General features: G+C 42.5%; 1 protein-coding gene across 1 annotated transcript in view; it reads right to left on the bottom strand.

Moving 5' to 3' along the window:
* The window catches only part of lcor (ligand dependent nuclear receptor corepressor), a gene marked incomplete at both ends in the record, with an annotated part of 103629 nt that overhangs the window by 5897 nt on the left and 75056 nt on the right, over window positions 1-22676 (bottom strand). The window contains 4 exons of the mRNA XM_080722500.1: window positions 1563-1659; window positions 5947-6609; window positions 16477-16609; window positions 19865-19944. Coding sequence (XP_080578626.1) covers window positions 1563-1659; window positions 5947-6609; window positions 16477-16609; window positions 19865-19944 — 973 coding nt within the window. The remainder of the gene's footprint in view (window positions 1-1562; window positions 1660-5946; window positions 6610-16476; window positions 16610-19864; window positions 19945-22676) is intronic.

Genomic DNA, 22676 nt, shown 5'->3' with positions numbered 1-22676 from the left:
CTTTGGGGTCTTATATAGTGGGGATTTTAGATTCTTAAGTCTTATTTAAACACAAAACAGTCTGCACAGGTGATTCTGCAAAGGAATCCAAGAAAACCACTCCAACTTAGTCCAACTTCCATTATACTTTATAGTTGCCACATTTTAGCACTGGGGCGGGTCAATATTACATACACAGTATGAAACCTCTCCAAATCCATCTTCGACCTTAGGGGGCTTAAAAGCATTCCTGGATAGCCGTGTTCATCAGCATAATGCGTATACCTCCTTAACACATGTAGCGAGGCATGACTTCAAGGCAAGTGTATATAGTTATCAATAAATGACTGGGGGCCGCATTGTTGCGTTTCGTCGATAAAAGAGGCAAAGTAGAAAGAAGAGAAAAGCCGAAGCAGACAAAGGCTTCTGTCACGTCTTTGACGCGCTCTGCCGTTGACCTCTCTCAAGCTGAATTATAAATACCTGTGTGCATAAACATATCCATATATGCCACGCAAAAAGCCTCGGCCATGAAATCAATAGGCATTGACGGGGCTGAACCGCACCAATCAGTGCAAGATGAAAGGTGGGAGGCGTCGGCCGCGGTAGCCCGAGGACGGAGTTTACTCTTTTCGCTCCCCGTCGATTTTCTTTAAATTAAAAAAGATGCTCTTTGTTGGATTTCCTCATCAATATGTCACGGCTGAGAATTAGCGCTGCGATGATACATACATTAATGCTACCATGATCTGCCTTGTGCTTTTATGTTTGGTCCGACGTGGGATTTTCTGCCTGTGGAATCCATTTGAGGCGCGCTAATTACGGATCCTTTGCATGCCAAAGAGCAAGCACACACAGGGAGGGGGAATAAAGAAGCACGACGAAAGCCATGCTGAATGTGGTGTACGGACGTCAGTGAGTTGTTGTCAATTACAATTATTTTGACAGTGCTATAATTAGAGCTGGAAAGTAAAAATATCAATAACACAATGTAGAAACACTCGGTTACAAGCAAAAGTCCAGTAATCAAAATGTACTTGAGTAAAAGTACAAATATATTGTCATCAAAATGTACTTAAAGTATCAAAAGTAAAAGTACTCATTATGCAGAATGTCCCATTTCACTAGTTATCAAGTGTACTCTACAAGCACACAACACGTCGCATATACAGTAGTTATGTGCAATCTAGGGCACTCGACTGGTTGGTACAACCAGAGCCTCCTTACAAAGTCTAGGCCTACAGGCTTCGTTAGGACAGTGTGCTGCTATAACTCCAGTTATATTTATAGTCTGTGGTGTGAAGTAACTAAGCACAACAACACGCTAAAAACAATGAAAGTAAACGCTGTCAGTAAACCGTTGGATTAATTCAAAATAGCTGGCATGAAATGTGTGTGTACTGTAGAATTTGGAATATCTGTACTTTACTTGAGTATTTCCCATTTTTAATCGTTTTACTTCTACTCCACCACTTGCTGCTGTTTACACTGCGGCAATGGCGTTGGCGCTCTCTACAAGGGAGAGCTTAGGAAAGCGGTTATAGGGCAGTGTGCTACAGTAGTAATGCTGCGGTCTGTCTCACCCCTTGACTCCAGGCGTGGAGCAGAAGCTGCGAGATGTTTTGAGGAGGCCTCCGCCTACGCTGTGGTTCTTCTTGGTGGACAGGTCCAGGACGCCATCTTCTGAGGAGCGGCACGCACACGCACACACACACACACAGTGTATATCGTCACTGTCGGGCAGAAATCTTGTATCTCCAGGTTTTAAATTTGCACGTTTTTTTGTAAAGTAAAGCCCTGCTTCACCATACAAGACTGTCGCACAAAACTAGTGAAAACAGCAGATCTACAAGCACACAACGCCTCTCATCGGCTATTTTCACTATAGTTTTAAATCATTTTCTAAAGTGATAAATACAAAACTAACGGTTTTGGACATACAGGATTCCCACCCGACAACAACAATAATATATATATATATATATATATTGTCACTGTCGGGCAGAAACCTCGTATCTCCAAGTTTCAAATTTGTAAATGTTTTCGCAAAGTAAAGCCCTGCTTCTTCATACAAGGCCATCGCACAAAAGTAGTGAAAACAGCTGATCTACAAGCACACAACGCCTCATCTGCTGTTTTCACTAGTTTAAATCACTTTTAAGATGATAAATACAAAACGAACAATTTTGGACATACAGGGTTTCCACCCGACAACGACGATATATACTGTACACAGCCTCAGAGAAACACAGCAGGTCAGAGGAAAACAATGTGTGGGGTCATGTGATCAATACTGTGGGACTCGCTGGGCGTTTAGTCTGGTGAATAAGTTCAAAGCAGCAGGAAGGGGAAAAAAAAGAACAAAGTCTCTCATCACTTTCAATCTGGTGTCCTTATTTAACGTCCTACAGTATATACCTCTGTTATACACGGAAATGTATACAGTATAAACAAAAAATGGCAAATATGTTTTATTTAAAAACTGTAAAACTGCACACCACAACTAACATCCACAAGGTTACAACCGTGTGCATTTACCTACTGTATAGTTATTTGTTAGTTTTATTCTTTCTTTTGTGTTTTTTTTTTTAGCTTTTCTTTAGTTTTTCCTCTTTTATCCTTTTGATAATGGAATGTTTTCTATGTTAACAGTGTGGACGTACTCTAGGGTGGGGGGGATATGGGGAGAAAAAAGAAAAGGATGAAATAAAAAAGATATAATACTGTATATTTTATTTATAATTATCTACACACTCTTAATGCATCGCAGTAATGTGTCGTAGTCGACCTGCTATTTCTCACCTCTCAAACGGCTACTCTCTGTCTCTGCCCAAATAAAGGCCTTTTATTTCTGAATTCACCTGGACCTGGATTTTTGTGCCTCTGTGGCACATTCTGTCCTCTTTTGCTCGGCTCCCCTCTGTGTTGAACCCACAATATCAATTTAACCCCTTAAACCCAAGCATCCGTATTCTGGGGGAAAACGTTCGCAGAAAATAGCAGATCTACACTACAAGCTTACGACATGTAATGTAGAGGGAAAACATAAAATACACTAATGCAGAGCCCTAAGGTGGCGTATGGAGTTTAAGTGGTTAAAATTCAAATGTGTGCTGGAAAATCAATGTCACTAATCCCACTGCATTGTTTATTAATCACAACGATCATTATTCTCAAACTAATCCATTCTACCATGGTGTTTAGCATGAATGTCTTGTGGGAGCAAACACACGCATGCACAAACACACACACGAACACACACACACACACACACACACACACACACACACACACACACACGGACGGACAGACGAACACACACACATATAAAATAACAAACAAAAAACCACATGCACAAGCACACATACACGAGGATGTGCACAAAAGCACAGCAATAACATAAAGAAAGACACAGAGTACTTTGCAAAAACTAGGCGCATGCACATACAGACGCACACAAACACAGCACAGATTCACATGTGCACACATTACATACACACACGCACGCATGCACGCACATACTGTACACACACACACACACTCTCCCCATAATCCTCAAAGTGCAGCTGACCCTGTGACCTCCTCCCATATGGACAGTAGGACGGTGACTGTCTCTCTCTCTAATCTTCAGCATTTGCATTTTATTTTTGGTTCGATCAGAAGTAGAAACCAACATGAGGTGATATTAAAACTGACATTTTAATATTCAGATGTCCAGCGTGGTGGAGAATGGGCTTATGGAAGTTATTTCATTTGATATTTTATGGAAGTTATTTCATTTGAAAATATCAGATCTACAAGCTCATAGCACGGCACGATCTTCTATTTTTTTTAAATTGTGGAAATCTTTTAAAGCAATACATTTTAACTCCAATCTTTGCTTCTGTGGGTCTCTGGAACTAAATATTTTGAGATGGGGGTCCGCGGCCAAATACATATAATTTCGGGTGGTCCTTGGCATGACACTGTTAGAGCACCAATGATACAGAAAACTGCTAGGATTTAGATGACGTTATTATTTTGTAGAATCAGCCTCAACTTAATGGGTTAACACAATCATAATACGTATGTACTGTATGACAAATATAATTGAAACATGCTCTAATGCCACTTTGGGGGAAATGAAAACATGGCTTTACTATTTAAAAGAGCTTTAAATTCAGTCGTGTCGTTTTGGAATGTACTGAACTTTATCTTCTCTATTATCCGAGTTAAAGGATAATCTCAAGCTATAATTTAATTTTTAGTGGAAAGGTTACAGGGTGTGTGTTGGTGTTTGTTTAGGCAGGGTCAAGGTGAATACTTTAATCTTTTCTTTTTCCTTTTCTTTTTTTTTTTTGTTGAAAGAATTCAACGTTCGTTTTGGAGGAAAGGCTTACTATAAGCAGATTCCAAAAAGCTTGTTTGAAAGTAGGTGAACGGTCAAATGGAGGGCAGGACCTAAAACTCTGCACTGTCCCTTTAACCTGCCAGTATTAGGGACTGGATCTAAAAGCGTGCTCTGTCCCTTTAATCTGGCCCTGGACTGCCAGTCCCCTGTTGATTTATTTTTGGTTCTGGGGTTGCGGCCAAAACTATTTTCAAATACTCAGCGCTAAATTCACTAACAATGTTGAACTCACAATGGTTTGCTTGTGAGCGTCGTTATATTTTTACCTGACGGAGACTCTGGTAATGAACGTACGCATTAAGCAAAGCCAAAAGTAGTCTTGCATTGGCCAGAAACCCAAAAGCATCTCGCCGTTGTCGGGTGGAAACCTTGTATGCCCAAAACCGTTCGTTTTGTATGTATCATTTTAAAAACGAATGAAACTAGTGGCGATCTACAAGCACTTGTGTGCTTGTAGATCTGCAATTTTCACTAGTCTTGCGTGACAATCTTGTATGGTGAAGCAGGGCTTTACTTTACGAAAAAAAACATACAAATTCAAAACTTGGAGATACGAGGTTTCTGCCCGACAGTGACGATCTACTGCCTCGAGTTTCTTTAACATAGAAATGTTACCGCAAACCCACTGTGTGTGTGTGTGTGTGTGTGTGTGTGTGTGTGTGTGCGTGCATGCGTGCGTGCGTGTGCGTGCGTGCGTGTGGGAGGGAGATTTGTTTACAATTATACATTGTAACTTGAGTTGCACTTTGCAAATAAAAAACATTGCATCCGTATAATGTCAATCTTTATGAGAACTGCGTACGTCTTGCAATGTATTTTTGATAGTTTGTCTTTGTCCCACAGTTATGAACATGAAAACACACGCATGGCGGACAATGGCAGCTGTCAACGGTATCAACAAAACAGGCAGACAGGATTTCTGCAGGACATTAACAATATACTGTAAGAGTGTGTGTGTGTGTGTGTGTGTGTGTGTGTGTGTGTGTGTGTGTGTGTGTGTGTGTGTGTGTGTGTGTGTGTGTGTGTGCGCGCGTGTGCGTGTGTGTGTAGTGTATTACTATACTTGTGGAAGGCCAAATGTCCCCGCAAGTATAATACAATTTGAAACATAAGATTGTGAGATCCTCCCAATTGAAATGTTGATTTACAGTTAAAATATTTACCATAAGGTAAAATATTCAGGTTGGGGTTTAGATTAGGCATGTAGGGTTTTTACCTGATTTATATTTAGTTACGTGCCAGTGTCACGCACCAAAAAAGAATAAAATGCACCTTTTATTTGCCGAGCTGCATATCTGGTACCACTTAAACCCTTGGTAAAAGGTTCTTATAATATACGTACTTGATAGAGTATTTTTTTCACTCTCTATCAAATGTCTTTGCCAAAAAAATTGCCGATGTACAAGCTCACAACGCATCGCAACACGATGCGTTGTGAGCTTGTAGATCAGCAAATGTTTCGCCCCAGGATAATGGACTTTGATTATCACGTTATATCGTTCTTTTGTCACAATAATCGTGACAGGACATTTTCATATCGCCCCATCCCTACAGCGTACGTGCGTGTGTGTGCTCACCCTGCTGACTGGGCTCCAGGTCCAGCTCTGTGCTCTTCCTCACGGTGAGGTCCAGCGGGCCGTCCTGGTCGGCCATGAGGAGCTTGCTGAGGACGGGGTTCTGTGCAGAGGCAGCGGCGCTGACCACGCCCGCACTGCCGCAGCCGCCACCGCCTCCTCCTCCTCCGTTACTGGTGCCGGTGCCGTCGCCGCACAGGGCAGAGGACGAGGAGGAGGAGGAGGAGGAGGAGGAGGAGGGCACTGAGGTGGCAGCAGGGGCGGCAGCGCTGACGGGGCTGAGGCCCGGCCCCGGGGTGGGGGACGGGGATGAGGAGGCGGAGGCGGAGGACTGGGGGGAGGAGGAGCTGGGGGCCGGCAGTGGCGGCAGCAGGGCCAGCGGGGCCAGAGGAGAAGGCCCCCCGCCTCCGCCGCCGCTGGCCGCCGCCGCCGCCGGGGAGACCCCGGGGGGAGAGTCTCCACCGGGGTGGTCCGGGTCCGGGTCCGGGGCCAGGGCCGCGGAGGCCGGGGCTCTCGGCAGGCTTTGGTCCTTGGTGGTGCCGTTGGGCAGGGGCGGGTCGTCCTGAGTAGTTTTTGAGGTATATTCGGCAGCGAACTGGCGGATCATTCGCTGCATGATCTCACGAGCCACTAGAGGGATGTGGGGGTCTGAGAAACGTGGGAGGTCTGGGGGGGGGGGGGGGGGGGAGGAGACAAGAAGAGAAACAAACATTTAATTCTTTTTGCGTTCCTCTGGGAATCGGCTCAGTTTTTATTACCATGTTCTGCTGTTCGGTACTATATATACTCGTTGTCGGGTGGAAACCTTTTATGTCCAAAACCGTTTGTTTTGTATATTTTAAGATGCTTTAAACTAGTGAAAACAGCCGATCTACAAGCACAAGTGCTTGTAGATCTGCTGTTTTCACTACTTTTGTGAAGATGGCCTTGTGCGATGAAGCAGTACTTTACTGCTTCAATGTACACATTTGAAACTTGGAGATACAAGGTTTCTGCCCGACAGTGACGAAATTCAGCTGCTGTGGGAAAGGATTGAGCCCACCGGCTAAGACAGAACGGGGGGGAAAAAAGAAAAGACAACAGGAATTCATCATCGTTGGTGCAGCCCTGCCTTTTGGCATCATCTAAATTTAATAGAGGACAATTACAATTGGGTTACATCGCTGCTTTCTACATGACCCTTGGGCCATCGAAAAGACCCATGTCCCTATAGATACCATATGAGCATTCAGTCTAATTTAGGCAGTCTTTAATCAATTCACTGCAGAGTACAGTTTGCATCCGCATGACAGATATACTGTACTGTGTGTGGCGTGGGCCCATGCGTCACGTGTCACACATTTACTGTAAACTACAGCTACAGTAGCATTAGTACTGCAGTAGAACTACATTTACTGTAAACTACATCTACAGTAGCATTAGTACTGCAGTAGAACTACATTTACTGTAAACTACATCTACAGTAGCATTAGTACTGCAGCAGAACTACATTTACTGTAAACTACAGCTACAGTAGCATTAGTACTGCAGTAGAACTACATTTACTGTAAACTACAGCTACAGTAGCATTAGTACTGTAGTAGAACTACATTTACTGTAAACTACATCTACAGTAGCATTAGTACTGCAGCAGAACTACATTTACTGTAAACTACAGCTACAGTAGCATTAGTACTGCAGTAGAACTACATTAAACTACAGCAGAACTACACTGTAAACTACAGCTACAGTAGCATTAGTACTGCAGTAGATAGTTCTACTGCAGTACTAATGCTACTGTAGCATTAGTACTGCAGTGTAGTTCTGCTGTAAACTACAGCAGAACTACACTGTAAACTACAGCTACAGTAGCATTAGTACTGCAGCAGAACTATATTTACTGTAAACTACAGCTACAGTAGCATTAGTACTGCAGCAGAACTACACTGTAAACTACAGCTACAGTAGCATTAGTACTGCAGTAGAACTATATTTACTGTAAACTACAGCAGAACTACACTGTAAACTACAGCTACAGTAGCATTAGTACTGTATCAGAACTATATTTACTGTAAACTACAGCTACAGTAGCATTAGTACTGCAGCAGAACTACATTTACTGTAAACTACAGCTATAGTAGCATCAGTACTGCAGCAGAACTACACAAGCCTGGAATAAGTAGGTTTGCCGCTCTGACATCACGCTCTGGCTTGATGTCCCTTTTATGCCCATATATGGATATCGCTGATGTCATCACGAGTCACACTTGCAAATTAATTATGGCCTTGTCTGTTTTATGCCCATATATGGAGATCCCTGTCCCGATGTCATCAATATTAAGGGCATCTGGAAATGCCCATATTTGGTAATGCCCATATATGGGCATGTTCTGACATCACATTGTTGACCATCATACAGGGGTCTCCATATATGGGTAACTGGTCCAATATACATCACTGGCCAGATGGCCAAGAATTGGTGCGACCTCGCCTGTCGCCCTAAGGTGTCTTACTAGTATACTTAAGTTATTCATCATATCTGCCCTGCATGTGTAATGTTTGATTACGCAGCCTAAAAGGCAAACTGTAATGTAATTTTTATTCATAATGTTCCAATGTTCAATGCCAAAAACACAATTAAATCGCTAATCGCAATTATTTGCATGACAACAATTTGTCTTTTTTTTATTTTATTGTGAAAGCCCTAGGAATGACCGACTGGTAGACCGACCATAAGAATCGGACTGGTTAATAGCATCAGCTAAACAATTATTATTGTAGTAGTAGTAGTTGTTGTTGTGATTTGTTTATGGGTGCAGCCTCAACGTTATAAAGCTGCAAAGTGCTTTTATGAGTTGCTGCCTTATACATGTAACACAGGGCAATAAGGAACCTTGCGCACTCCGGCCGAGACGGCCCACAAACGCCATGGGATTTCAAAACAATGTGCTTTTGGTGCATCTTAATCTCACCGCTTAATGGTTAATTAACCGCTAACGAGGGTCGGTTAATTGGTCAGGGAAGAAATTCCAAATGAGCATCCCTACGGTAGATGGCATGACACAGAACCCCTGTACATACTGTGTAATTACTCTCACCCCCTGCCGCGTGAGAGGAAATGGAGATCAAACATGGGACGTTGATCTTATTGTTGAGCAAAAAAAGTTATACAACAACAAAAAAAACACAAATACGCGTGTGTGGTCACTAATCTGGTATTGTCCCAAATACTGCAAACGCAGTCTATATAACATTTGGACGCTGAATGCATACCACTCTAGCCCATTTAGGCCTGAACACATTATGACGCAATATTTTATGCTTTAAATATTAAAAAAATAGCAGATATACAAGCTCACAGCGCGGCACCGAGTGCCGCGCTGCGAGCTTGTAGATCTGCTATTTTTGAAAAATCGTGAAAATTAGAAATTTTACCCGATTCTATAAGTGTATTTTGAATCCTTCTAAGGTTTTTTGAAAAACCTATGTTTCTATGTCAGCAATCTGGCTAGCCATCTTCAAAGAAAAGGTCCTTTTCACTTAACTGGAGCTCAGTTAGTTTGTTCTTGAGAGACTACTATGTCAGTGGTGCTCAAACCTTTTCATGTGAAGGACCCCCAAAATGATATTTATTTGGCCACGGACCCCCATTTCAAAATATCTAGTTCCAGGGACCACCCAGAAGCAAAATATGAGTTACAAACGTTCGCTTTGTAAATACATATATTCAAAGATTTGCACACATTTTCACAACTTTTTCAAAAATAGCAGATCTACAAGCTCGCAGCGCGGCACTCGGTGCCGCGCTGTGAGCTTGTATATCTGCTATTTTTCACTGGTTAAAGCATTCAATAATTCTAGGCCTAAATGGGCTAGAGTACATCAAAATCTAAATCCTAGAAACAATGCATTCGCCTCTCCTCCCCCCCCCCAAAAAAAGTTAATCCTCAAACTATATACTGAAATAATCCCAAACCCACGCAGATACAGGACTTAATCCCGCGTTGCAGTGCTACTACTGCACATTTAACTCTCAAAGGCCGTAGAACGTACCCGAGTCGCGTTCGATTTTAACCACTTTAACCATTATTTTATGCTTTAACTATTGAAAAATAGCAGCTATACAAGCTCACTGTGCGGATCTCCGCGCTGCGAGCTTGTAGATCTGCTATTTTTGAAAAATCGCAAAAATGTGTGCACGTCTTTGAATATCTTTGACCCGACTTCTAAATCCTTCCTCTAAATCAGTGGTTCTCAATCTTTTTCATGTCAAGGACCCCCAAAATTACATTTATCCCAAAATATCTTGTTCCAGGGACCCCCCAGAAGCAGAGATTTGAGTTACAAAAGTTTATATATTGAAAAATGTGCACACCATTTTCAGGATTTTTCAAAAATAGCAGATCTACAAGCTCTGTAGATCTGCTATTTTTCAATAGTTAAAGCAGTCTAAATGGGTTAAGGCAATGTTCTGTTTCTGATTGAGGACACTGTGTTCAAGACAGGTCCTTGTGTAATCTGTAGGCCATTAGTCACCTACTGTATGTGAAGGTACAGGGCAGCTCCCTCGAAATTGTGTTTCCCAAACAATGGGTCAGGACTAAGGCTGGGCGATATTAGGAAAACCTTCGATATTCGAAAACGTTGTTGAATACCTCGATATCGATATTACTCGCGATATTAGTAAAAACAATTGCATTATGTAGTTTTTTATGTTTTTCTGCTTTAGGTCCACTGCCTGCCTAACCCAGATAATGAATAGAATATCAATGCATGCACACTGCACAGTACACATAGAAGGGTTAGGTAGGTTTTATTGAAATAACCACACCTGGTTACAGATGAACTGCTTTTTTGCATGTGCTACGTGCATGCGTAGTGTGTAAGTTAATTAATATGACCCATACAGTACACCAATACCTTATTTCAAGCTGTCTTTATTGATATACCTTGCATGTTGATACCTCGATATCAATACATTTTCGATGTATTGCCCAGACTTAGTCGGGACCAATTTTTTTATGGTTCCTACAATTCCCTTCGTTTTTGATCGAATCGGACCTTTTCACAAAAGAAAATCCATTAATTTGATTTACATAAAAGGTAAAAAGCATGAACTTTTAGGTTGGTTATTTTCACTATTAAATAGGGCTTGAGGATGCGGTCACACTAAACTTTGATTCTGCCTACAGTATGCGGGAGGATTCTGACGATGCTTTTCAGTTGGAAGGGAGCATTTTTAGTTTTTGTTTGTTTTTGTTTTTTTGTGGAAATCCGCAAATGGCAATAAACTAAGTTGTAAATTACAAAAATGTATTTTTGTATGTTTTTTGTCCCGGGGAGTATCTTTTGGGTCTGGAGCTGAGAAGGTATGGGACCCCCTGCCCCTGCTCCCTAGAACAATGGTTCTCAACCTTTTCAGGCGGCAGCCCCCAAAATAATCATATTTTAACTGGGGACCCCTCCATCCTGACAAGCACTAAGAGTTGAGGAATTACATTTTGTACAAAATTGTTCTATTGTGAAAATAGCAGATCTACATGCTCACAACGCCTCGCAATGGGAGGCGCGTGAGGCGTTGTGAGCATGTAGATCGGCTATTTTCACAATTTTTGCCTCTAATATTTGGCAATTTGGCCAATGTTTAATTTGTCATTTTAGAGTAAATTTGGCCAATGTTTAATTTGTCATTTTAGAGAAATGTGCAGATACCCTCTATGCACTTAAACTTTATCTTTACTATTGAGTGAGAAAACAATGTTGCACATTAAGCTAATCATCTGGGGACCCCCAAAATAATTTGGAACCAGTGCCCTAGAACAACAGGCAGGCATTTTGGGACACACACACACACACACACACACACACACACACACACACACACACACACACACACACACACACACACACACACACACACACACACACACACACACACACACACACACACACACAAGGCTTTTTGGACGACATTTCCATTTTGGGGGGAAAAGGAACTGTGTGCTTTTGTTGTACCCTGAGAGGACGAAGCTTCCGGAGGCACTGTAAGACGACGTGCACACAGAAGGGAGTCCATGTGAACCAAACATTATGTAAAGGTACAGTACAACACCACAGGAAGGAAGTCCCCCCCAGACTGGAGATGTAATATTAGAGCACAGCAGAATGGCTGTGTATAAGTGTGTGTGTGTGTGTGTGTGTGTGTGTGTGTGTGTGTGTGTGTGTGCAGGGGCGTCACAAGGGGTAGGAAAGTGGGACTGAGTTACTGGGGCCCAAGGTGGAGGGGCCCTAATAACTTTATCTATTGGAAAATAGCAGATATACAAGCTCACAGCGCGGCACCGAGTGCCGCGCTGCGAGCTTGTAGATCTGCTATTTTTGAAAAGTTGTGAAAATGTGTGAAAATCTTTGAATATATGTATTTTTTAAGCGAACATTTCTAACTCAAATTTTGCTTCTGGGGTTCCCTGGAACGTAATATTTTGAGATCGGGGTCCGTGGCCAAATACATATCATCTTGGGGGTCCTTGACATAGGTTTCTTGCACACATTTTCACGATTTTTCAAAAATAGCAGATCTACAAGCTCGCAGCGCGGCACTCGGTGCCGCGCTGTGAGCTTGTATATCTGCTATTTTTCAATAGTTAAAGCACAGGGGCCCCACAGTGAATCCTTGTACCCGGGGCCCAGAATTTGGTGCGACACCCCTGTGTGTGTGTATGTGTGTTTGTCTGTTGGTGCGCGTGCGTGTACTGTATATATAGCCGCTGTAGTGGCAATTTCCCCTGGGCAGGCTGTTTGAGCGGAGGGCAGATTGATTAGGTCCTGCCATTGATTGGACTAACATCTGTTTTCTTCACTAATAATCCAGTCTAAAAAAACACAAACACCCAAACCAAGTGCAAGACAATAAAACAAAACAAAGCTAGGAGCCAAGCACGGATTTCTCCTTTGTCTCGAACATGACAGCCATACTTGTAGGACCCCCGGCCGACCGCCCACACCCACCCAGCCACCCACCCTCCTTCCACCTACAGTATACCTCCTCGTCAGCCCCGGTCAACATCATTCTGTTTCACACGGACACTGTCTATGGCAGGGGTCTTCAACGTTTTCAGGCTAAGGACCCCTTAGTTGAGAGAGTTTGTGGGGGACCCCCACAAACTTTCATAGATTCCACATAGTTTCATTGTTTGACAGCACAATCATCAGTGTATTTTGGATTCATGTCAATTTGTGTTTTCAGATATTTAACCACTTGAACTGTCAGTACTTAATAAATCTGACATTTCACTCTGTACTTAGTCTGCACTTTTTCCCCTCTACTCTAAACCTCTTTGCCGGAAATAGGCGATCTACAAGCTCACAACGCCGCGCAGCGCGAGGCATTGTGAGCTTGTAAATCTGCTATGTTTGGCTATAGTTCTCAGAATATGGACGTTAGGGTTCAAGTGGTTAATATAAAAAAGGAGAAAAAAGTTTTGGAGACAAAGATTTGGAGCACACCCTGTAGTAACTCTGAGGACCCCCTAGGGGGTCCTGTTGAAGACCCCTGGTCTGTGGACAGGTTGCACATCAAGCGTGTTGCAGTAACGGTATGGGAAAATTATCTTTCTATTGCTCTGCCACCAGTGGTGTAAGTAACTAAGTACATTTACTTTTAAATACAATTTCCAATACTTTTACTTCTACTCCACTACAGGCTCGGATCCAAATATTGTACTTGCAAAACCTGTAATCCGCAACAACCAATATTTTCAAGCAACTTCGTAACTTTGGGATGATAGAGATATTTCCCTTTCAAATATGTTTAGGGTCATTTTAACATCTACTAATATAAAATGAAATGAAAAAGTAAAAAATCAATGAGTGGCCTTTGCCACTACGTGGCTTGGCCACTAATAAAATAAATGAAAAATGTTATTAAAAACCACGCCCTCCTAACGTATTAGAAATATGTCAGTGACCAGAACCTAGGTTCAAAGAGTTTAACATGGTTCAAATGGAGTCTGAAGTTACCATGGGTTTGTAAAGGAAGGGGCGTGTGTCTGAAAAAAGGAATATTAAATATCTAAATACCGAATCAAGCAAGTAAAGGGGAGCACACACTGAACGCGGACGGCTGCGCAGCGTCGCGTCGTGGTATCGACGCACGTTAAGTGCCGCGCGGTAACCCCAACTGGATGCGGCGCGGTGCCACACAGCACATCCATTTCCCCCGGTGGGGAGAACCATGGGAGAACATGTTCACCACGCGGCAACGCTGGAAAAATAGAACAGCGGCGTATCGGCGCGGCAGACGAGGCGGCAGACCCGCGGATGCGCGCGTCTGACGCCGCCGGTGTGGGTTAGTTCATTGAAAATAATGGGGCTGTATGTTTTGACGCGCCGCTTCCGTGCTGCCTCCTCGCCGCCTCCGCGTCCGGTGTGTGTTTCCCTTTAGAAACTTTCTGGTGCGCTCACAAAAGCCAGAGTACATTTTAAAATGACAAACATGTTTGAAAGTGAAGTGAAATAACCTCTTAAGAATAATAAACATCAGAAAGCTTTGTCTCTGCTGCATTATTACCAAATGAAGGTTGCGTTTTGAACTGCTGGCTAAACATAATTATAAGTAATTACAAGATGTCTGCTTGGGATCAGATCGGTTGCAATGAGCATTTACTTATTATTTTGTTCTTTATCACCTTATTTCACCAGCACTTTATATGAATCACACACACTAACCCAGTTGATTAATTAATTAAAGCTTTAGCTTGACCTCATTTTCGTCTTGTAAAATACGACTCAAACCACCAAACTATTGTGATGTTACTATGGCACTGCCGTGTGTTAAGTGACATAAAAGCAATTAAAGCAGAGCTAGACTTAATCAGTATGGAGAATATAGCCTATGTGTAGCTGTTCCGATAATAATAACATCATTAATAGATGCTAATGGTACATGTGTGACACTTCTGTCAACAAAGGGATGCCACGTGTGAACAAATACATGGCCATTAGACTGTAGTAGTGTTAATTGCCAGTGCACTAGTATCTTTTAAATGTAAACTACGGTATAGTCTGGGTAAAAAATACCAGTCTTCTGTGTACTTTCTAAATCAGTGATTCCCAAACTTTTTAGCTTAAAGGACAACTTTGTTTTTCTTACAACAAGGGTTCGTATTTTAGATTGTCATTAGAAAAAAGAAAAGATGAGTGTTAAAATGTTTTCATTTACTTCTTTCTATCATTTTAATTATTTTGATTTGCATGCCCCCAGGTTGGGGGCATGCATGCAAAAGTGGCTAAATATGTCTTTTTAGACACAATAAGCCCATTACCAAGATGCACCGCAATCTTTCCGACATATGGGGTGCCCGCTGGCCTAGTGGTCAAGGCGCATACCACATACAAGGCTATGATGCCGGCTGGCGTCGCCGGTTCGATTCCCGATCCGGATGACCTTTGCCACATGTCATTCCCGATCTATCTCCCCATTTCCTGTCAGCCTACTATCCTATCAAATAAAGGCAAAAGCCCATAAACAAATCTTAAAAAAAAAAAAAAAAAAATCTTTCCGACATATTTAGCCACTTGTACGCATGCCCCCACCCACTGAAATCAAAATACTAAAATCGCTAAAACAATAGAAAGCAGTCATCTTTACTTTTCTCTAATGACCATCTAAAATATGAACCCTTGTTGTAAAAAAACAAAGTTGTCCCCAAAAGAGAAATTAAGTGAAAATAGATGTACTGTAAACGCAGAGCTTCGCGCTGCACTGTGAGCTTATACATCTGCCATTTTCACTACTTATTACTCATTTATGAAAAATCTTGGAATTGTTTTTAATTGATGAAAAAGTTGTGATTATTTTTTGTATGTACCCTCTATGGAACACAGTAATAATGTACATTATTATTCTTATGGTTACGTTTATGGATACGTACCCTTTCTATGGAACACAGTGATAATGTACAGTGTCTTGTGGTTAGGTTTATGGATAATGTACAGTGTGTTATGGACACATACCCTTTCTATGGAACACAGTGATAATGTACAGTGTTTTATGGACACGTACCCTTTCTATGGAACACAGTGATAATGTACAGTGTCTTGTGGTTAGGTTTATGGATAATGTACAGTGTGTTATGGATAAGTACCCTTTCTATGGAACACAGTGGTAATGTACAGTGTTTTATGGATACGTACCCTTTCTATGGAACACAGTGATAATGTACAGTGTGTTATGGATACGTACGCTTTCTATGGAACACAGTGATAATGTACAGTGTGTTATGGATACGTACGCTTTCTATGGAACACAGTGATAATGTACAGTGTTTTATGGACACGTACCCTTTCTATGGAACACAGTGATAATGTACAGTGTCTTGTGGTTAGGTTTATGGATAATGTACAGTGTGTTATGGATACGTACGCTTTCTATGGAACACAGTGATAATGTACAGTGTTTTATGGACACGTCCCTTTCTATGGAACACAGTGATAATGTACAGTGTCTTGTGGTTAGGTTTATAGATAATGTACAGTGTGTTTATGGACATGTACCCTTTCTATGGAACACAGCATTGAGGAAGTCTTGGGCCTGCCTCTCCAGACGGTGGATTCTGGACTGCTCCTGTTTGTACTCTTCACTCTCAGACAGCACCGGGCCGTCTGCGCTCCCCTCCACGCCGTGATCCTGCACGTGCACGCACGCACACACACACACACACATACATAGACAAACACACACACACACGCACGCACACACAGACAAACACGCGCACACACACAAAGAGCAAAAGGCACAAATCAGTCAGTTGTGTAAAATGCAGTGGGACGCATTCTCGATGGAGATTCTCGGTGGAGATAATATTATAAAACATACATTGACCACTTTAGCCCTGTTTTGTTCCTACGCTATTAGAAAATAGCCGATCTACAAGCTCACAACGAGTTGTGAGCTTGTAGATCGGCAATTTTCAAACATTTTGTACTTTTACTTTTGGTGTTTTAAGTACATTTTGATGACCACTTTCATCACTTTTACTCAAATACATTTTGAATTCCGGACACGCATGCACACACACACGCACAAGAGCAAAAGGAACAAATCAGTCAGTTGAGTAAAATGCAGTGGGACACATCTTCGATGCAGATGCACACTGGTTCGACGACGCGTTTGAGGAGGTTGAATACATTTTAAATATGAATAAAAAATGTTACGATGAAGTCCGTCCTCCACTTCATGGTCAGGAGGGGGGGGGGGGCAATGACCTTGGAACCGCTACAAACATAAAACGCTAAAGAAAAAGAAAAAAGGACGGAGAGAAATGTCTTTAAGATTTCTCTTAACTGATCCTCGCTTTCTCCCCCCTCCCTCCCTCGTCCCTTCCTCCCTCCCTTTCTCTCTCTCCCCCTCTCTCTCTCCCTCTCTCTCTCTCTCTCTCTCTCTCTCTCTCCCCCTCTCTCCCTCTCTCTCTCCCTCTCTCTCTCTCTCTCTCTCTCTCCCTCTCCCCCTCTACTGGGAGTTGACATAGCTTCAGATCAATGAATCAATTGTTTCCGCCCACTGTGGCTCCTCTGGCATTTTTGCACAATTAAAAAAGAGTGACAGAGAGAGAAGGAGAGAAAGAGAGAAAAAAGAGAGAGCGAAAGAGAAAGAGAGAGACGGAGGGAGGGAGGGGGTAAAGATGTTTTTTTTAGGAGCCAGATGGTTGACCTTGGGAGGGCTGGGCGGGTCATGTAGACAAACGAGTGATGTTCAGCGCCGAGAGAGAGAGAGGGACGGATCCTTTGTGACGTTTCCTCACAAACAAAGAACAGAACAGGGGACCTACTTAGGTATGACCAAACCAAAAACGGAGGGAAATAATTGGACATCAACTGACAAGAAGAACGAAAAGAAAAATCATATCTCACAGAACAAACTACTGTAGGAGGGGCGGCCATTTTATAAATTCTGATGCCAGATGATTGGCAGAGTGAGGCGGACAAAGAAGAGCTCGCCGCTAACGCCGAGTCCTGATTGGCTGATGGGAGGGGGGCCATCATCGACGGAGACTCTGTGTGGCTTTTGTTTGACGACTATTCAATATCGTCGTTGTCGGGTGGAGACCTTGTATGTCCAAAACCGTTAGTTTAGTATTTATCATTTTAAAAATGAATTAAACGACTGAAAACAGCCGATCTACAAGCACACAACGCCTCGCGGTGCGAGGCGTTGTGTGCTTGTAGATCGGCTGTTTTCACTACTTTTGTGCGGCGGCCTTGTATGATGAAGCAGGGCTTTGCTTTGCGAAAACATATACAAATTTTAAACTTGGAGATACGAGGTTTCTGCCCGACAGTGACGATATTCAAGCCTGATTAATAATTTGCTGCAGCCCGAAAATAGAAGATCTACGAGCTTCACGTTGCGTTGTGTTGTGAGCGTTGCAGATTAGGTTATTTTCAGCCACGGGACACCGGCAGCGACCGACAGGCTCCAGGCTGCTCCGGTGTTTGCCCTGTAGGTTTACTGTACGTGCACGGTCGCTATCCGTGTCCTGGGCTACCTCGTGCCCAGCAACGGTAAAGCAAAAAACTTATGTTGAATCGTCGATTCGTGAAGAAAATATAAAAAACACAAACAAGGAAAAGCAAAAAGCTCCGGCAGCATTGTGTGGTGGAATCTGGCAAATTTATGTTTTTCCGAACCCCTCCCAACCGACCCGACCCTCTTCACCCCCTAACACCACCACACCCAGCCACCCAAATCATTATGATGGGCTGCTTTCAGGACCTAAATTGGGGTCAAGACCATGACAGTTGAAATGACACAAATAACAAGTACCAAAACAGAGAGGGAGGGAGGGAGAGAGAGAGGAGGCGGGGGAGAGAGAGAGAGAGGGAGGGAGGGAGGGAAAGAGAGACACAGAGAGAGGAGGGGGAGAGAGAGAGAGAGAGAAGCAGGGTGAGGATGATGGACAGCAGAGGGGACCCACTTAGAGAGGACTGTAAACAATAACATCCCAGAGTGTAAATTCAGTGTGAAAAATGGTCCCTTATACAGGTCTGAGTAGAACGAACACTCCGTAATTCACTGTGCCTGCATGGACGAGCCGAGATGTACTGCAGTACATGTGCAAATATACTACATACCCAAACATATGCAAATGTATGCACGCCATAAAACCACAGTTTTGCAGGGGGCAAACAAAAAAGGACAGAAAAGCGAGAGAATGAGCGAGACGCGAAGGATAGAGAGATACGACGAACTGGAGAGGAGGGAGAGGACGTGGAGCGATAGATTTACAGGAGCGACCACACTCCATCTGTCTGGAGGAGAGAACTCCATTGTAAGGTTGTCTTCAACAGGGGGTCAGGGACCCCTAGGGGGTCCTCAGAGTTACGACAGGGTGGCTGCCAAATCTTTGTGTGATAGAAACTTTTTTTCCTCCTTTTTTATATAAACCACTTGAACCCTAGCGTTCATATTCGGAGAACTTTTGCCAAAAATAGCAGATCTACAAGCTCACAACGAGCTTGTAGAACGGCTATTTTGGGCAAAGGGGTTTGGTGTAGAGGGGACAAAGAGCAGACTAAGTACAGAGTGAAAGGTCAAGTTTATTAAGGATTGACGGTTCAAGTGGTTAAATGTCTGAAAACACAAATTGACATGAATCCAAAATACACTGATAGTTGTGCTGTCAAATGATTAAACTATATGGAATCTATGAAAAGCTTGTGGCCGGGGGTCCCTGCTTCATCTCTCTCTCAACTAAGGGGTCCTTGGCCTGAAAAAAGTTTGCTTTGCAAAATATATATTCAAGGATTTGCATACATTTTCACGCTTTTTCAAAAATAGCAGATATACAAGCTGAGTACCGCGCTGCAACCTTGTATATCTGCTATTTTTCAATAGTTAAAGTATAAAATAATTTAAACTTTGCAGCGGCTCCACTTCAATTACCTTCACTTTCTCCCGTCGTAAGCAGCAAAAGAGACAGTTGTCATCAAACGACCAATCCGACACCCCCTCCGGCTCGCAGTCTGCAACAGAGGAGAGCAAAGGTGTCAGACAGTGAAGAACAGCGGTGGAAAAATTATTCAAATGTTTATTTATTTCTACATTGCAGTACATAAAGTATTGGCATCAAAATGTACTTAAAGTACCAAAGGTAAAAGTACTCATTATGCAAATCACGGCGCATTGTGAGCTTGTAGATCGTCTATTTTCAGATGGCCGAAATGTGTATAGGGCTGAAGTGGTTAATGTATGTTTTGTAATAATGAAAATCTACAAAGTAACTAGTAACTAGGGTTTTTCAATTGTGGTGGAGTAAAAGTGCAACATTTATCTCTGAGATGCAGTGGAGGAGAAATAGTAGCAGGAAATACCTAAAGATTGTACTTAAAGGACGACAACGGCATCTTCCAATCGTCCTCAATAAATAAAAAATAATAATAATATAGCACAATTTTGTTCTACTCGGTCAGACTCTTAGGAGAGATGTGGGAAGTTCAGAAAGCCATCATCTTGTGACATCATCGTTTGACAGATCTTTTGAAAAAAAAAAATATTATTGCGAGAACAATGGCTTCCACTATAACATTGTAACTTTTCAGGAATAGAAAGTATGCATTTTCTGTTAGCTTGGATTCCCCATCGATGATGTCAAAAGACGATGGGTTTCTGACCTGCCCACAGCCCTCCTCTGTGACACAGACCAAGTAGAAAGAAATATTATGCTATTTTATCATGAATTATAGGAAAATTATATGAAGATAGGTTGAAAATTGGTGAATTCATCCTTTAAGTACAGTACTTGAGTACTTGACACCACTGGAGTCAGACCAGTGAAGAAGAGTGACAAGTGTGATGATCCACAGTCCAAAACAATGGCATATAAATAATCCAGTCACCGGGGCCATTGTAATTACATCAAACCACTTCAAGACTTCACAGATTCACACGCAGAATAGGACAATTAAACAGAGAGACGTGATGATGATTGATATAAAAATGATAACATCGTTTCCACAGAGACAGACAATACAATGAACTGTTGCGTGGGCTCCTCTGACTGCATGGTGTGTGTGTGTGTGTGTGTGTGTGTGTGTGTGTGTGTGTGTGTGTGTGTGTGTGTGTGTGTGTGTGTGTGTGTGTGTGTGTGTGTGTGCGTGCATGCGTGCATGCGTGCGTGCGTGCGTGCGTGCGTGCGTGCGTGCGTGCGTGTCCACACGTGCCTATGTGTGTGCATGCGCGTGTGTGCATGCAAGTGTTTTATGCAAGCATGAAAGTAGAGTATGCAAACATTTCTTGTGTGTGTGTGTGTGTGTGTGTGTGTGTGTGTGTGTGTGTGTGTGTGTGTGTGTGTGTGTCCTTGTACAGCTTGGCTAATAACATTTAATTGTCTCATCGCTTGCTTGCTGTAAAGAAGTGTCCCTGATATTGGCACGGAAACACATGTTTAAATACAGCATAATGTATATTAGCCCTGTCAAGGACTTCTTTCAAATAGCCATTGATAGACAGACAAAGACAAGTGTCAAAACATTGATGCTTAAAAACCCAGTTGTACGTGCCTGGGTCTGGCTGTTGCTGTGCTGGCGCGTGCGTGCGTGCGTGCGTGCGTGCATGTCTACTGTATGCATCTACACAGAGTGTGCAAAGCTTATCGTCTCTATCGGGTGGAAACCTCATTATGTCCACAACTAAAAAAGCAGCTAAATTTGCAGATCTACAAGCCCAAAACACGTCGCTTCCCGGCGCGTTTTCGAGCTTGTTAATTTTGCTGCTTTTATGTGACGCTGTAGTATGATGATCAAGTGAGCCACAAATGTACGTAAAAAACACAAAACGTTAGAATATGGAGATAAAAGGTTTCTGCCCAACAGAGAAGAGATGTTTTGCAATATCGTCGTTGTGGGATGGAAACCTTGCATGTCCAAAACAGATCCTTTTGTATTTATCATTTTAAAAATGATTTAAACTAGTGAAAATAGACGATCTACAAGCACACAACGGGTTTGCTTGTAGATCGTCTATCTTCACTAGTTGAAGCAGGGCTTTAATTTACAAAAAAACATACACATTTGAAACTTGGAGATACAAGGTTTCTGCTCGACAGTGACGATACATTATATTATTATAAACACAGTGGTCTATCTGTCTTTCTCTCTGTCTCTCACTCCCTCCCCATACATTCACACGGCGTAGTGTCATCAGCCCGTCATGGCTGTGGGCGGAGTCAGTGCCGGGAGAAAACACCGCCATTTTTTAATGAATTTCAATGTCTTACATTGATTCCTTGGTTGCCAATGGACAAAAAACGAATCAATGCATTAGAAAATTAAACAGCATCGGGATTAATTGTTGTTCTTATATTATTAAGGACTGGTCGGAAGATCCAAGACGATGGCTATCTGAATAAATCACCTGGTAAGAGACACTATTACATTTTCTATGGTTATGATCAATTAAATGTATCACAATGTCAAAAAACAAAAGGCCATTAATTCACCAATGATGTTTATGGAATATGTTTTAGTGAATTCCAAGGAGGCTACAGGAGACAGGAGGACGCCATAACAGTTTGGAAGTGTATTATCATGCAGGGATTTACGCACAGCACAGGCCAAACCCTAACCCTAACCTATACCTAAAAGACAGTTTAAAACATGGCAATGAATACAGGGCTAAACCAGTAGTAGTCTGCATGATACTACAGCGCACGGCACTTCGCCAAACGATAGGCGCTCTATCCTCGGTATAAACTACT

This window comes from Nannobrachium achirus, assembly GCF_963921795.1.
Source record: "Nannobrachium achirus genome assembly, chromosome: 3".
Taxonomy (NCBI): domain Eukaryota; kingdom Metazoa; phylum Chordata; class Actinopteri; order Myctophiformes; family Myctophidae; genus Nannobrachium; species Nannobrachium achirus.
The sequence above is the reverse complement of the archived record's forward strand: the minus strand, read 5'-3'. Positions and strand labels throughout refer to the sequence as shown.